The following is a 16,885-nucleotide window of genomic DNA, read 5'->3' as shown; positions in this document are numbered from 1 at the left end:
ACCACCTCAATGATCAACATCTTTTTGGGTCATCGTTTTAGCTCTGTGTGTGTGCCCATTACATCTCATTACCATCTGTGTGCTGTGGCTTGTGTTTGCAGCATTTTCATCAATAGCTATTTCTACAGTAAACCATGCTGACTCCAGAGCATCCCTGGCAAGTCTTGACTCCAACCCAAGCACCAATGAGAAGAGCAGCGAGAAAACAGACAACTGCGAAAAGGTGGGGCTTCTCCTCCAGTTACCCAGCACCTGAAGAGCCAGCGCCCCCCCACCTCGCTAATTCAGTCTTTCTTGGTTCTTCCGTTCCTAGATCCCTAGACCCTTGTCTTTGATAGGGTCAACCCTTCGATTTGACAAGTTAGATCAAGCAGAAACCAGGAGCCTTCTCATGTGCTTTCTTCACATTATGAAGACAATTTCAGAGGGTAAAGAGAGAGCCCTTGAAAATTAAAATTTTTAAAAAGGAAAAAAAAATTGAATTTCCGAGAGTCTCATGCTACATGGTGTTTCCTTCCAGAGACGCTGATTGCCTACTGGCAAAGAGCACCCAGTCCAGAGGTGTCTGACTTCTTCAGCATCTTGGAGTAAGTTATAGAGTTGATTTGTTAACCTGTTGTTTTCTGGAAGCTTCAAAATGGTTCAGTATACCATCCTTCATTCTAAGGACCCATATGTCCTTAGAATGTCCTACTATCTATCAGTAGTAGTCATGCATAAAGTATGCATAAAATCATCTTTTCTTTTAATGTACTTCTTAAATGAACAGTTTGTATAAACAAAAGGACATGAATAATTGGAATGTGGCCTTTTTTTTTCCTTTCTAGTGTTTGTCTTCAAAATTTCAGATACCTAGGAAGACGCAATATAATAAGGTAACAATTTTTAAATTCCACTAGGTTAGTCTGATCTTTAAAAAAAATATGGCATCTATTAATGTATATCAGGTTAGACTTCAAGGTATATGTTAGAAATCTTAAGGTGCACATAAGGATCATAAGGTTGACCTCAGAGTAGACGTAGAAGTTTGACACTTGCCATGTACTCATCATAGATCTAGGACTAGTTAAAAGCTGTCTAGGGAGAAAAGCACAAAACATACATTTCTAAAAGGAAGCCACATTTCCTGTATCGTCCGAGCTAATTTATCTATCATTTCTACATCCAATGTGAATACATCCAATGTGAATAAGTCACAGGAATAAAAGGTACAGCACAGGGAATACAGTCAGTGGTTTTGTGGTTTGGGGACAGATAGTAGCCACACTTATGGTGAGTGCAACATACATAGACTTGTCAAATCACTATGTTGTACTAATGAAACTAATATAACATTGTGTGTCAACTGTACTTAAGAAAGAAAGAAAGAAAGAAAGAAAGAAAGAAAGAAAGAAAGAAAGAATATACTCCCAGTAAGCTGAAAAGAAAAATTAATCTAGAATAACTTTGTGTTGACATTGTTTTCTCATGAGAGACCACGAAGCCCCCAGCACTTTCGCTAAACCCCCATTTCCCATTCCCAAAAGATGATGTGATTTTATCTTTCATAGCACGCAGACTATTTCGTTGTTCAGTAGTCGTGTTGCCAGTGGCCGGTCTTTATTTAAAAATAAATTACAAATACTGAACTGTGATTAAAACCTCAGTTTCCCTTGCAGGAAAATTGCTGCGGCATTTAAATTTGTGCAGTCCACCCAGAACAATGGAACTCTCAAAGGCTCTAACCCTTCCTGCCAAACATCAGGTCCCTTGCCACAATGGTAATGTCGCATTTGCTTGATATGTAATCATATTGTGTTTATGCGTGTGTGTGTGTGCGTGTGTGTGTGTGTGGAGGGATACGGATGCTTCCACATGTGCATGCACAAGCAGGCACGTGCATATGTATGTATGCATACACTTCAAACCACATGCAGAAACTCTCCTCGATCTGCTCCGCTAGCTTGTGAAAACCTAAGAGTCAAGGATTATGACTTATTTATGTGCACTTGGGGCACAATGCCATGCAGTGGATGGAGGTTAATAGTACCGTAATTTAACTGAGCCCGAAAAGACATCATTCCGATAAATGACTCATTTAATGTTTGCTGACCTCCTAGTGACATATCAAATGTGAGGTCGTATCTCCCCATACCTTTCAGTCATTGTAATACGTTAGCAGTGTCCTCAGAGCTAAAATTGGTTTTTATCTATTTATTTTTTTTATGTTTATTTATTTTTGAGAACGAGAGAGACAGAGTGCAAGTGGGGGAGGTGCAGAGAGAGGGGGAGACACAGAATCCGAAGCCGGCTCCGGGCTCTGAGATTTCAGCACAGAGCCCGACACGGGGCTTGTACCCACAAACCGCAAGATCGTGACCTGAGCCGAAGTCAGACGCTTAACTGACTGAGCCACCAGGTGCCCCTAAAATTGTTTTTTAAAGGGTTGCAAGCAGTGAGGAAACATGGATGGCTCCATAAGCTCGTGATTGATTTCCTAGTCATTACACTGGTTTGACTAGCACATAGGGCCTGGAGTCATCCTTTATGAACCTACCCTGTGGGAGGATTTTGCCCTGAAATCCTACTTTAAATCTCCCCTGAGTCTCATAAGTAAGAATTCTTTGCTAAAATTTTCTCCAGTTTGATTTATTCTTCCCAAAGTTACCATAATAATATGTAATATGAAAATGGCTATATTTTAGAAAGAATTTCAGAAATAAGAAAGTAGTATATAACCAAAAAACCATGGAGTAAGTTTTGCCTCTTAGCCCATAGGGACTCCTCAAAGTTGCCCCTTGTGTGAAAGCAAATGAGAAAATGTAATAAGCGTGTTTTCCAAATGGTAATAGGAGAGAAGACTATCAACAATGACTTTCTGCCTTTAAAGACAATAGTAAGGTACCTGAGGTCACTGCAGTTTTGTTGACGTTTGGTGGGTTAAATTGCAGGCTTCTTCCTGAACCATCTAGACACGTCCTGGCCATTCCTACCCCTCCCCTCCTAGGCACCAGGATTTTTCCTCCAGAAGCTCCAGACCAAAATAGACCCAAAACCTGGAAATAAATCAGTCCCAAAGGTCCAAGCCATACAAGTCAGAACTCATTTTTTCTTGTAGCTCCAGGGCTCCCTTAACTACTGAAAACCACAGTTAGGTCTTCTGGGCCTCGATCCATCCAGAGCATTTGATGTGGTCAAAACCAAATAACCCCTTGAAAAATGTGACCAAGAGAAAACCATTGCCTCTTCTATAGGCTTGACTCTTCAGGGTATCTCTTATTGCCTATTTTACTCAAAAAAAAAAAAAATGTTTTATTGCCTTGGCCAAATGATAGCAGAAATGAAAGTCAAGAATGGGAAGTGTCTTTACTCCCACATAACACTGGCTCTTTCCACCAGGTGGGAGTGCCAAGGAGACATTGAATGAGAGCTGTTGCAGACCATTATCATCATCCTGGGAATGTAGCTGCACCAGGGTCCCCCCGCTAGCTCTCTCCCCTATGAGGATGGAATACCATGGAATTCCCATGCAATCTCATGGTTTCATTAAATAATAATGAATATGCTTGTTCAGACTTAGTATCTATTATTCTTCTATTACTGTTTGGTACCGAGCATCCTTCTGAACCCTTTTTTGGCTTAAATAAAACCTCTCCAAAAGCACTCTTAAAAGTCCCTTTGATCATGTCTCCTGTAATTAATATTTTTCATAAAACATCTCTGGGTAAAAGTTGTTTATATTTGACTCAGTCTAGAATTTTTGAATGAACATTTGTATCTCATATCTCTCGTACCATAACCTATTTTCTTATTTAATTTTCAGGATGCATACCACGTCCGCTCATGAAGGACATAAGCAGCACCGATCACAAACTTTACCTATAATTCGAGGCAAAAATGCACTTTCTAATCCCAAACTTTTACAGATGTTAGACAATACTATGTCCAGTAAGTAAACGAGAAATAATAGGACCAAGATGGCTAGCGGTGTTTCTCTAGATGCGTGGAAGACATTAAATGCATTAGAATGTTTCAGAAACGTAAGGAATGTTAGTGTGTTACTGAGACCGTTGCTTTTCAGGCTTGCTGTAGCCCAGGGAATTTTTCTTAGAGGAAAAAGATCAGCAGAGTGGGAGTTTAAAAACTGAAGTGTCCTTATAGGAAAGGAAACAGGCAAATCTCTCAGGATAATGTGCTCCATGTAGCTCCTCTGATGTCAGGTGGATTTGCTATTGTGAGGGTTATGGGGACCTCTGTCAACCAGATTATTACTGTCTGCTGTTTGGGACAAGGAGAAAGTTGTCCATGTCCTAGAAGCACTAAGTGTGATATATTGAACCCGGTGATGTGTACATTCCAGCTTGTGAATGAGGAAAAAATGGAGCCCAGTGTTTTGTATTGTGTACGTGTTAGTGGTTAGGGACATGTGACGAAAGGCAGATGCCTTCACCTATGAATATATTTAGGGCCTTTAATGGCCACTAATGCACACTGTCCACTGAGACTATACATTTAGTCTATTAGAGTAGGAGCCTAAAACTTGCCCCAGACTGAGTATGAAAGGACTATGACTCTGTCAATGCCTAAATCAATGGAAAAGAAGTAAGAAATAATGGCAAATGGGTCACTCTTGTCTACAGCTGACACATGAAAAGGGCCTACACTCTTAGTTTGAGTGGCTACAAGAGAATTGTCTGGGAGGCTTAAACAACAAACATTTATTTCTTATGGTTCTGGAGGGTGGGAGGTCCAAGGTCAAGGTACCAACAGATTTGATGTCTGATGAGAACCCTTTTCCTGGTTTGCAGATGGCCACCTTCTTCTTGTGTCCTCATATGACGAGAGAAAGCCTCCCTTTCTGGTGCCTCTTTTTATAAGAGCACGAACCCATTCATGAGGGCTCTGCCCTCACGAGCTAATTACCTCTCAAATATCCCATCTCCAAATACCATCACACTTAGGGCTTCAACGCAGGAATTTGGGGCAACACAAACATTTAGTCTATAGGATCCGTTAAAGCCTCTGTCTTTAGATGGACAGTCTTTAGTTTTTGATTCAGCCAATAAGGTAATTGAACCAACAAAAGCACTTTGATTTCATAAATTATTTATCAAAACACCAGAAAACAGTGAAAATGTTATAATAGAAGAAAGCCCTTTATGGAATACAAAGAATTTTCTTAGACATTTATGTATGTTCTACTTCATATTTTGTAGGCAACTCCAATGAAATAGACATCATGCACCATGTGGACACAGAGGCCAATATAGCTACAGAGGTGTGCCTGACTATCCTAGACCTGCTATCACTCTTCACCCAGACTCACCAGGTAAGTGTGACTATAACATCTTCTGCAACATGATAAAATGGGAGGTGGAAAAGTCATGGGAAGTCAAGAAAAAAAAAATATTTTACTGGGGCACCTGGGTGGCTCATTCGGTTAAGCGTCCGACTTTGGCTCAGGTCATGATCCCGGGGCCTGTGAGTTTGAGCCCTGCTTTGGGCTCTGTGCTGACAGCCCAGAGCCTGGAGCCTGTTTCAGATTCTGTCTCTCTCTCTCTCTCTCTCTCTCTCTCTCTCTCTCTCTGTCCCCTCCCCTGCTCACGCTCTGTCTCTCTCTCCTTCAAAGATAAATAAACATTTTTTTAATTTAATATTTTATGAAATCAATTAACGTTACATAAATCAGCCTAAGTGTCAGTGGAAAAAGTTTTACAACTGAGACTCAGAGTTTATCAGAAGTTGACTAATGCTCAAATGATATACATACATATGTATTTCACTACTGTCAAATAATAAATATTCTTCTTTGCTTCTCCTGCTTCACCCTCAGGCAAGCTGAGCTGACTGAGAGTGGGACTCCACTTTTTCAGACTCAGGGGGAGAGACAAATGATGGCTAGATCCAACAGACTAATAATGCTGAGCATCTTTTCGTGTGCTTATTTGTCATCTGTATATCTTTGGTGAAAATAATACCTACATAGTGGTAGAATGACTTAAGTTAAAAAGACTGACCATACCACGTTTTGGCAAGGGTATGAAAAAACTGGAACTCTTATCCACCAATGGCGGGCATGCAAACACTCTGGAAAACAGTATGGCAGTCTAAAAAGTTAAACGTGTGTCCATTATGTGACCAGCCATTCCAATATTAAGCATTTACCCAGGAGAAATAAAAGCATTTGGTCACAAAAACCTGTGTACACAAATGTTCATACAAGCCTTATTTTTAATAAGTGATGAAAACAACCCAAGTGTACATCAACAGGTGAATGGATTTTAAAAATGGTGGTATATCCATACAATAGAACGCTGCTCAGTTACGCTCAGTTACTGTCTGATGCCATTTATATAAAATTTAATAAACTCAAACTATAGAAATTGTATGCCAGTTATACCTCAATAAAGATATTTGGAATATTAGCTCAATCTAATGAGCTTACAGATGTTCGGGGTTGAAGTAGGAACAGTTGGATCCATTGAATAACGTCTACACCAAACACAATGATTATGCCAAAAAATCCCTGCTTTCAGGAAAAGTGTCAGCATGGTGGTAGAAAAAAAACAAACACCATATTTTAAATCTTTATTACTCAGTGCAAATGTCAGTCAAATCTCAGACATCTTAAAGGCCCTACCGATGACTACGAGGACCTGCCTCTCTGTGACCCCATCTCCCACCTCTGTCCCGATCTCACCCCATGCTCTGCTCAGGCTCCTCTGCCCTTTTTTTTCTCAACTTTGAACTCATAAGCTTCTTCCCAACTCATATCCCTGGTACTAGCTGCTTCTCTCTTCTTGGATAGTCCCTTCAGATCTGCCCATAGCCAATTCCTTCAGCTCACGTGTCAGTTCATCCATTAGAGGGTCTTGGCTGCCCACCCTACCTAAAGTAATCCTTGCCCAAACCAGTTACTTTTTATTATATCGCATCATTCTGCTCTATTTTCTTATTTAGTAATTTTTTCCAATCCCTGCTGTGTAAGTTTCATTGGGAACATAGACCATATCTTCTTATTCAACACTATCTCCATTACCCAGAGTTGTGCCTACCACATAGTAGGCTCACAGTAAATATCTTTTGAAAGAATACAGGTGCCTTTTCACTCATCCTAAATAACTTCTGTGTTGAATTTCCAGAGACAACTCCAACAATCTGAATGTCAAAATTCCATGATGAAAAGGGTCTTTGACACCTACATGGTCTTTTTCCAAGTCAACCAGTCAGCCACAGCGCTGAAGCACGTGTTTGCCTCCTTGAGACTGTTTGTTTGCAAGGTAAGAGTTCTCCCGGTTCCAGTGAAAGCTCAGGAAAGGATGATAATAGACACGTGTTAATCCTTACATCTCTCAGTATGGAGGAAAGAAAGTCCGTTTCCTTCTATTTTGGCTTATTTGGTTTTATTAGAGTATTTTTATTGGTTTTAATAAGCCATTTGATTCCTGGTCTTGACAGTTAACAGTCTTGACAACCTGTCTACTTGGATATCGAAAGGGAATATTATTAACATGTAGCCATCTTCTGGGGGGATCCTCAGTATTTGTGACAGAGAGTCGGGGAAAATGCACGTCATCATCTGTGATCTCCATTCATGCCAAGTGAAGTTTCCACCTTAAAGTAGACACAGCTGCCAACTTTTGAGGATCCCTGTGGTTTTACAATGTTGGGTGAAGAGGAAACACTTCAAAGCTCTCATTCACTAGTTTCGGGTTGTCATCATTGGTGCCTGGGATACTTACCATGTAGAGAATGATTATTTCTAGGAAAAAAAGAGAAATATTAACATGGACTTAAATAAATACAATTATATCTCTTCCACTTGCCTGGGTTAAAAAAAAAAAAAAAGGCGGATTTGTTCTAAGGAATTTTAAAATGCAAGCAGAAACACAGCAAAATGAAGGCATGGTTCCCCCCCCCCCCCGCCCCCAACTTAACCAACCGTTCTACCTCCATAGTTTCCTTCAGCGTTCTTTCAAGGGCCTGCCGACCTGTGTGGATCCTTCTGCTATGAAGTCCTAAAATGCTGTAACCACAGGTCACGGTCAACTCAGACAGAAGCATCAGCCCTTCTCTACTTTTTCATGAGGAAGAATTTTGAATTTAACAAGCAGAAGTCAATTGTCCGGTCCCACTTACAAGTAAGTGCTTCCAGTTTCCATTAATGCTGTTGTTAAAGCCGCTCTTCTGTTTCAGCATTGATAAAAGCCTCTAGGCCCCTGGGCAAGAGCTACCAACTCTTCTACTAGATTCCTCCTTAAAGAGACTCAACACACTCCGCTCTGGTTCAGAGGAAGAGGGCAGCTGGGCAGAAATCAACACAGCCCATAATTCCACTTTTACTTTTCTTCTGCCAAGGAACAGAATCGAATAGAATACACAACTCAGGAAACCGTGACTATCTCTAGGATGCCAAACCCCACCAGATTCCAAATCCAGACATGTCTTCCTTTAAGGCATCCCAAGATTCCTGCAACGTTCTTTAAATATTTTAAATCATAGGAAACACCCTAGATTACATGGCCTTCTGAAAATTTTAAGGCATAAAGATGCTATTCTTTGGACCCACAGGGAGAAATCAATGGTACCTTCATCCAATCCAGTGGGTTTCTTTAATATTACTATTTCTGAGTTAGTACCTTTGGAGTTTTCTTTTTCTCTTCTTTTCTAGCTTATCAAGGCTGTAAGCCAGTTAATCGCCGATGCTGGGATTGGAGGCTCTCGGTTTCAGCATTCCCTTGCAATTACCAACAATTTTGCTAATGGAGACAAGCAGATGAAAGTAAGAAATGCTTTATGGACATTTTCAAAGACTTGGGAATAAACTAAACTGGATTCTTTTGTGAAATATCCAAATCAAAAAAAAAAAAAAAAAATCCAAATTCTGTGTTTTGTGTATTGTGACTTAAACTGAGTGCTTACATTGAGTTTGCTTGCTGAATTGCCGATCAGCTCTAACACTGTCAGTCTATCATCTGTTGCTTGGAATTTCCAAGATGGGTAGTTGAATGAGATATAACAAGAATACTAACCACAAGGGGCGCCTGGGCGGCTCATTGTGAAGGTTAAGCGTCCCACTTTGGCTCAGGCCGTGATCTCACGGTTTGTGAGTTCAAGCCCCACGTCCCACATCAGGCTCTGTGCTGGCAGCTCAGAGCCTGGAGCCTGCGTCAGATTCTGTGTGCCCCCCCTCTCTGCCCCTCCCCCACTGATGCTCTGTCTCCCTCTCTCACAAAAATAAACATTAAAAAATTTTACCAAAAATAAAAAAAGAATACTAACCACAAATATCCAGAAATACAGTGATTCTCTCATAATCCTATTGTAGGTCAAATGTATTTAATCTTTCTTTTAGAAATTTCTGAAGACTTCTCCTTTAATCACAGTACCGAAAAGTCCAGGGATAAGGGCCTGGCATTGGGCATGGCTGAACCCAGAGATTAAAATGTTTTCACATTAATTCAAAAAGATATGTGCACCCCATGTTCATAACAGCATTATTTACAGTAGCCAAGGCATGGAAACAAGCTACGTGTCCACCAGTGAACGAATGGATAAAGCGGTTGTAGTGTATATAGTCAATGGAATAGCAGTCAGCCACAAAATCTGAGGCAGTTCTACCATTTGTAACAACATGGATGGACACTGAAGGCATTACACTAGGTGAAATAGGTCAAAGATAAACAAGTACTGTATGATCTCACTTATATGTATAATCTTAAAAAAAAACCCTGCAAATCATGAAGAAAGAAATCAGACTCATGGTTATCAGAGGCAGGGTGGGGGTGAGGAAATTGGAGGAGGGTGGTGAAAAGGTACAAACTTCTAATTGTAAGATAGATAAGTACTGGGGATGTCAGGTACAACATGAGGACTATAGCTAACATCGCTCTATGTTATACAGAAGAGGTAGTTCAGAGGGGCGCCTGGGTGGCTCAGTCGGTTAAGCGTCTGACTTCGGCTCCGGTCACGATCTCACGGTTTGTGGGTTCGAGCCCCGCGTCGGGCTCTGTGCTGACAGCTCAGCGCCTGGAGCCTGCTTCGGATTCTGTGTGCCCCTCTCTCTCTGCCCCTCCCCTGCTCACACTCTGTCTCTCTCTCAAAAATATATAAACATAAAAGAAAAAAAAAAAAGAAGAGGTAGTTAAGAGAGAAAATCCTATGAGCTGTCATCGTAAGGGGGAATTTTGTTTTCCTTTTTTCTTTTTTCTTTCTTGTCTCTATACTGCATCTATAGGAGAAGATGGCTGTTAGCTGAACCTATTGTGCTACTCCTTTCACAACATATATCAATTAAACTGCTATGCTGTATGCCTTACATTTATATAGTGATGTATGACAGTTACTTCTGAACAAAACTGGAAAAAATGATTTAAATAAAAAAACCTCTAAAAATTAAAAAATAATGTTTTCAGATCCCCTTCCCTACTGCCTCTATTTTTACCTCTCTCTGTCTCTTAGTTCAATTTTCCTCTTTGTTTACTTCATTTACAAGCAGGATCTCCCCATGAGTGTACTTTCTCAGAAATTCTGAGGATATCAAAGTATCCTGTAAGTGAAAGAAGCATTTCATTCAATTGTGTCAGTTAAAGTCCCCAAACTGAACCTTGTTATCATATGCCCATCCCTAAACCAATCACTGGCTTGAGGGATCAAAGAATATGATTGGCCGGGTCAGGAACATGGGCCACACCCTGGTGCCTGCGAAGGAAGTAGACCTTTCAAATCACATGACCCAGAGCCAGAGAGGAGAGCGTCTCAAAGAACAATCAGGATGCTATTACTAGAAGAAGCTAGGTGAGCAGATAAGACGGAGTCTACTACAGTTCTAATGTTCAAATGTATACACAACCACAATACATAAGATGCGCGTATAAAGAAAGTACATGCTTATGAACAAGATAGAGAACGCATCAAACTGTGAGACGATGCCATAAATAATAGCATAACTTGAAGTAACTTATCTTAGGAATTTGAAACCGATAATGACCCAGCCTCTCTCTTTTCCAAAGAACAGCAACTTCCCAGCAGAGGTGAAAGATCTGACAAAACGTATAAGGACTGTTTTGATGGCCACAGCTCAGATGAAAGAGCATGAGAAGGACCCCGAGATGCTGGTGGATCTCCAGTACAGCCTGGCAAACTCCTATGCAAGCACCCCTGAGCTGCGCAGGACCTGGCTGGAAAGCATGGCCAAGATTCACGCAAGAAACGGCGACTTATCCGAGGTGATTAGCAAAGGCTCAGTCCTTCTCCATTGGCATTGTCTCCTTTATCGGGGCGATTGGATTTTCATTTACAGTAGGTTACCATATTTTCCCGCTCATCTAGGTATGACCCGATTATATATTATGTGCATTAAATTTGCACATAGGATTCAAGAATTCCTGACTCCATGTAAATGATACCAAGTAAAAGCCACAGTTGTTGGTATCAGCTGCAATTGTAGGATATGCAATGCAGAACTAAACGTTAAAAGCCTGAGACTAGGGAGGATGGTTGGAACGGTGTCTGGAAATTGAGAAATTGAGTTATGTAAGTTAATCTTCTGTGTTTTAAAACTTCTTCCCTGTAATCGGACTCGGATGGGGAAGCTTGCCTTCATAGCGAGTAATCTCAGGCTGGGGTAATCTGTCCTCATTTGCAGCTGGTCTGAACTGGTGATGGAAATATTAACACTCTCACGAGCCCTGTGAGGAGAATGCACTGTGTGAAGATTATAAGTCAATAGCTAACGTTTCAATGTCCGTTTAAACACTGGGTGGCTTTTTATGTAGCAGTTCACAGCACCCAAGTGGTTTCTAGACACCATATGGAAAAGTGTTGCCTTATTCTCAGAAATACGCCCCTTTGGGGAAGAGATTAAAATGTCCGGGATGGTCTTAAAACCTGAAGTTAAACCTGACGTTCTTCTAAACACGTGTGAAGGATCCTGGGATAGAAAGAGAGCCAATCAGAGGCTGCGGTTGGAGGCAGTTTGATGGGACAAGAATGAGAAACTCCAGTTCCTTGGATTGCCCAGAAAATGGGGAAATCCCTCCATAAAACTTCAAGGGAAAAGCTGAAGTCATTTGGACCGTCAACAGGTCAAGTTCTAGTACCTGTTCAGCAATGCTCAAGGCTTTTCGGGAGATACTAGAGAACGTTAAGATGTCACCATATATTCTGGTTGGCGGGAGCACACATTACGTTAGGCCACGCTATTTAATCAAGTACCACCTTGTGAGGTGACCATCTTAAAGGCAGTAGAAATTCCAAGGGGGCCATTATGGGAAACAGAAAAGGTAAGAAGATAGCTTAATTTTATTTTCAATTTAGATCCCGATACTGTAGTGTATAGTTTTAACAAGAAAAGAGAATTGGATTTTAAAATATATACATCAGGGGTGCCTGGAGAGCTCAGTCGGCTAAGCATTCAACTCTTGGTTTAGGCTCAGGTCATGATCTCACGGTTTCCTGAGTTCAAGCCCCGAGTTGGGCTCTGTGCTGACAACACGGAGTCGGCTTGGGATTCTCTCTCTCCCTCTCTCTCTGCCCCTCCCCCATTCATACTGTCTCTGTCTCTCTCAAAATAAATTAATTTATTTAAAAAAGTAATAATAAAATAAAATATCTACATTAGGCTTAAATAGGAAGGAAGGTAATTCTACAGAAAAATTCTTGAGGTCAGTTCATTCACCCACTTGAAGATAACACCCAGATAAGCACACAAACAAAACTTCCTGAATAGGCATTTTATTCTTGATTGTGAACGCTTTGGAAATCAGATTGATTCTTGTTTTTAACTCCGTCATTAAAAGGATCCCTCCATGTATTCTTACATGGGATACTGACTCACCTAGGAAGTTAGTCCTGATTAGTCAGCTCTGTGCTGTGCCTTCCTCTAAAACCGTTCTTTTTTCTTACAGGCCGCGATGTGTTACATCCACATAGCTGCCCTCATTGCGGAATACCTGAAAAGAAAAGGTAAGACGACCGTGTGCAGGGAGAAAAGTCCAGAAGTGACATGCTGAAGCCTAAATTAAAATTAACTTCTTGATTTTAGTAATAATCTCAGTTATGTTTCATTAAGTAACATTAATGGTCACAGATAGTTTTAATTATGCCGTACTTACCAATTTTAGCTTTCATGCCACTATCATGTTTAATCTGTCTACAAAAAGGCTAACTGGTCAGCTTCTTAGTTCAAAATGAGAATGTTTTATCGTTTACTGATGTATAGTCTCATAAGCTTGTATTAACACCAACCTGTAGCCATGTCTTAACCTCATCTTGCACTACCATAGGTTACTGGAAAGTGGAAAAGATTTGCACACCATCCCTGCTCCCGGAGGATACCCATCCCTGTGATAACTACCCATTACTAACAGCTCCCAGCGGAGGAAGTGAGTGCTCTAACTCTCCCGCATAAGCTCCTTTACCCCCAGGGAACAGAGCAGAGCAAATCAAGTTGCTGCTTCAAGTTTACTTCGATGAAATTCTTAAATGTATATTCTTAGAAGCAAAAGCTATCCCAGACCTTCATACCTCACGCTGTCAGAGTCTGAGGCTCCTACCATTCAGAAATCCATCCAAATTTATGGAGTTCAGAACCAAAAAGTTCTCAGCAAATAGAACTGCATCTTATCCAATATTTAGGATTATGAGTTATGGCCATATTTGCTTCCAATTTGCATACTAGTCTGCCCTTGGGATTTTTTTCTAAAATTGTTTAAAATTGCAAGAGAAATCCATTTGAATCTTGAAATGTAAAAAAAACCCTACTTGTTGAAAATAAGGAATGCCAAAAATATATATGCGGGACTATATAATCAACATACATGTTCCATTTCATTTTTATACAAAATTTTTTTAATGTGTATTTTATTTTTGAGAGAGAGAGACAGAGACAGCAAGCAGAGGAGGGGCAGAGAGAGAGGGAGACACAGGATCCGATGCAGGCTCCAGGCTCTGACCTGTCCGCACGGAGCCTGACTCGAGGCTCGAACTCACGAACCGTGAGATTATGACCTGAGCTGAAGTCAGTGCTTAACCGACTGAGCCACCCAGGCATCCCTCCATTTTGTTTTTTTAAAATATTGCGGCGCCTGGGTGGCTCAGTCGGTTGCACGTCCGGCTTCAGCTCAGGTCCTGATCTCACGGTCCATGAATTCGAGCCCCGCGTCGGGCTCTGTGCTGACAACCCAGAGCCTGGAACCTGCTTCAGATCCTGTGTCTCCCTCTCTCTCTGACCCCCCCCCCCCCCGTTCATGCTCTGTCTCTCTCTCTCTGTCTCAAAAATAAATAAGCATTAAAAAAAAGTTTTTTTAATGTTAACTGGTTCTGACAATTTACAACATATAATAATTTATAGCACTGATTTCCTTTAATTAAACATACTTCATCTTTAATGTTTGATGAAAGATTTTGTAACAACCACTAAAGAATTACTCTTGCAAAAAATGTGGCAATATAGTTAATATATTTAATCTGTTTTCTATTGAAAAGCTTGTTCAAACCCAAAGGATATGACCTGCAACCTACTTCATAACACTGTCTTAACTTTCAAAATTCAGTGGAAAACTCCGTGTATGAAAAACACAAACAAATCCTTAGATCTGAAGATCAAAATAACTGAACGAAAGATAACTTAGACTTCAGTTACGTATACATATTTAATGAATCCCTTATTTAATTAATTAACATAATCCCTTGTTCTTCTAAAAAGGCATATATTTTCTAAAGAATCTCAGTGGATTTTGCAAAAAGAACATATGAGCCCAGTTAACAAAGTGAACCGTGAGATAGTTCGAGGAGGAGGTCACACCTGGCATCGTGGCTTGTGTCCACACTAAAATTCAGGGATCTTCCTGCCTAGCTCCACACTAACTATTCAGCTTTCATTTTTATATACAAGTCATCAAAATTATCATTATTTTGTCTAACATACCCTTCACCCCCACCTATTTTATATCGGAATCAGACATATATATATCGTATCTATTTTATATCGTAATACAGCTCTGTAAAGACTATTTCAAATTCTAACAAAAAAGAAAACTGAAGACACCTGATAAAACTAGGTGTCCGTTTGACAAATTGTGGAAACTTACATCCCAAAATTTTGTGTGAGACTTTAATATGAAAAAATTTTAAATACCGACTTTTAGACCGGAGGTAATACTGGACTATAACATATCCACTGGGAAAAGAATGTATTTTTTTAGTAAACTCTAAGGAAGGTGATTTTTTATGATGCACTAGCATATATTCATATCCATTGGCATATATCTGAAGTCCTCAATATACTTTTACATTATGATGTTTCCAAGTCACAGGGATAGAGTATCCCTTCACTACAATGTGCAAATAACCAGAATACGGGCAAATATGAGCAACTCCAGAAAGTACAGCTATTACAAGGATCATCATCCTGCAAGAGATGTATCGTGACTTTCTCTGCTCTGTCAGGGATATATATGTCCCTGCTCCTCAGTTGTCAAATATTTTAATATATGTTTAATTGCAGAAGGAATATTCTCATTTTTAAAAGTAGGGAAGTAGAATTTCTAATGCAAGAATTAGATTGCAGTAATTATCCTAATTATAATTTTTAGCACATTTTGGAGTGATAATTTAGTTACATAGCCAATGAGCTGATTATTAAACATGGAAACATGTCACAAAAGTATCAGCTCGAATTCTAAAAGCACCTGCTCCCGGTAAGGCCCTGCACTGGGCTCAGTAATGAAAGTACTATTATTACTGCCTCCTGTTTTCGAGTGAGAAAACCAAGAGTAAGTGATACAGGCTGCCCTAGAGAGAGAGCATGGTGAGTTTGTGATGGGGCCAAAGTTCAAGGACTGGTCTGACAGTGTAAGCTGTGTCCCTGACTACTCAAATTCAGTCCCAATCCCTCCTCTGGGGACATGGCCCATTATCAACTGTTTTTATATATTATCTGTAGAGCCAGATATATTTGTTTTGATCTTGGTAGCCACGGTGCTAAGAAAATTTAAGGAAGTTTCTAGAAAATGCAAAGGAGTGAAAATCAGCGAGTAATGAGCATTGTTTTCATAATGCACTGACCATACCAGCTGTTTGCTCAGTATTAATGTTTGCGTCCCTTCAACCATCTTTTGAGATAGATAACTAATGTCTTCAGTTTGACAAATGGGAGAAACAGCCTCCAAGGGGTTGGCTAACTAGAACGTTGCAACTGTGTCTATCTACAGATTCTGTATTTTGTCCATGCCAGCTTCTAAAAGAAAATATGTCACCTGAAAAATGATACAAAATTAGAAAACAGGATCATTGGTTGCCTTGGAGAGAATATTTATCAACAGTCATAGTCTACCCATCTTGTTGACAGAGTGGGTTTTATTATGCTACCATGAAGAAAGGCATGCTCTATCCCAAACAGGATTTGGCTCAAATAATAATGTCTGATTATGCTTGGTCCTCTCAAGGCATGTTCTCTATGGGCTGGCCAGCTTTTCTGAGCATTACACCAAATATTAAAGAAGAAGGAGCAATGAAAGAAGATTCGGGAATGGAAGACACACCGTACAATGAGGTTGGACCAATATAATCTAGTGCACAGTAACTGAGAAAACAGATGCGTTGAATTGTTACATTAAGCTAAATATGGAGGAGAAAATCTTATTCAGAAATCAAATAAAGTTACTCTAGAATATGACTTAGGCAAAATGAAAGGCAGGCTACAGTTCAGCTGAGAATAATAAATATCAGATTCCACTGATAAAGTATAATTTTTGAAGACTACTTAAACTAAACTTTGCTTCTCTAAAATGGACCCAAATGTGTTCTATCAGCTCTTCTATAAGATATAAAATCTCTAGTCCTTTGGTAAATACAGTAAGGGATACTGAAAATTTTGTGAGCTGGTCACAACTTTTTTTTTAAT

At 40.1% G+C, this 16,885-nt stretch overlaps 1 protein-coding gene across 12 annotated transcripts in view; it reads left to right on the top strand.

Annotated features, from left to right (window-relative positions):
• The window catches only part of DOCK10 (dedicator of cytokinesis 10), a 268,554-nt gene that overhangs the window by 230,554 nt on the left and 21,115 nt on the right, over positions 1 to 16,885 (top strand). For 10 of the 12 annotated variants that reach the window (XM_053215871.1, XM_027049213.2, XM_053215870.1 and 7 more), the window contains exons 35-48: positions 102 to 223; positions 314 to 428; positions 521 to 587; positions 828 to 875; positions 1,659 to 1,760; positions 3,803 to 3,927; positions 5,196 to 5,308; positions 7,122 to 7,259; positions 7,938 to 8,120; positions 8,651 to 8,761; positions 10,992 to 11,207; positions 12,888 to 12,945; positions 13,266 to 13,364; positions 16,428 to 16,534. In XM_053215871.1, coding sequence (XP_053071846.1) covers positions 102 to 223; positions 314 to 428; positions 521 to 587; positions 828 to 875; positions 1,659 to 1,760; positions 3,803 to 3,927; positions 5,196 to 5,308; positions 7,122 to 7,259; positions 7,938 to 8,120; positions 8,651 to 8,761; positions 10,992 to 11,207; positions 12,888 to 12,945; positions 13,266 to 13,364; positions 16,428 to 16,534 — 1,604 coding nt within the window. The remainder of the gene's footprint in view (positions 1 to 101; positions 224 to 313; positions 429 to 520; positions 588 to 827; positions 876 to 1,658; positions 1,761 to 3,802; positions 3,928 to 5,195; positions 5,309 to 7,121; positions 7,260 to 7,937; positions 8,121 to 8,650; positions 8,762 to 10,991; positions 11,208 to 12,887; positions 12,946 to 13,265; positions 13,365 to 16,427; positions 16,535 to 16,885) is intronic. The other 2 variants (XM_053215867.1, XM_027049206.2) reach the window with 2 other exon arrangements.

The sequence above is a fragment of the Acinonyx jubatus genome, chromosome C1, assembly GCF_027475565.1.
Source record: "Acinonyx jubatus isolate Ajub_Pintada_27869175 chromosome C1, VMU_Ajub_asm_v1.0, whole genome shotgun sequence".
Taxonomy (NCBI): Eukaryota; Metazoa; Chordata; class Mammalia; order Carnivora; family Felidae; genus Acinonyx; species Acinonyx jubatus.
The sequence above is the reverse complement of the archived record's forward strand: the minus strand, read 5'-3'. Positions and strand labels throughout refer to the sequence as shown.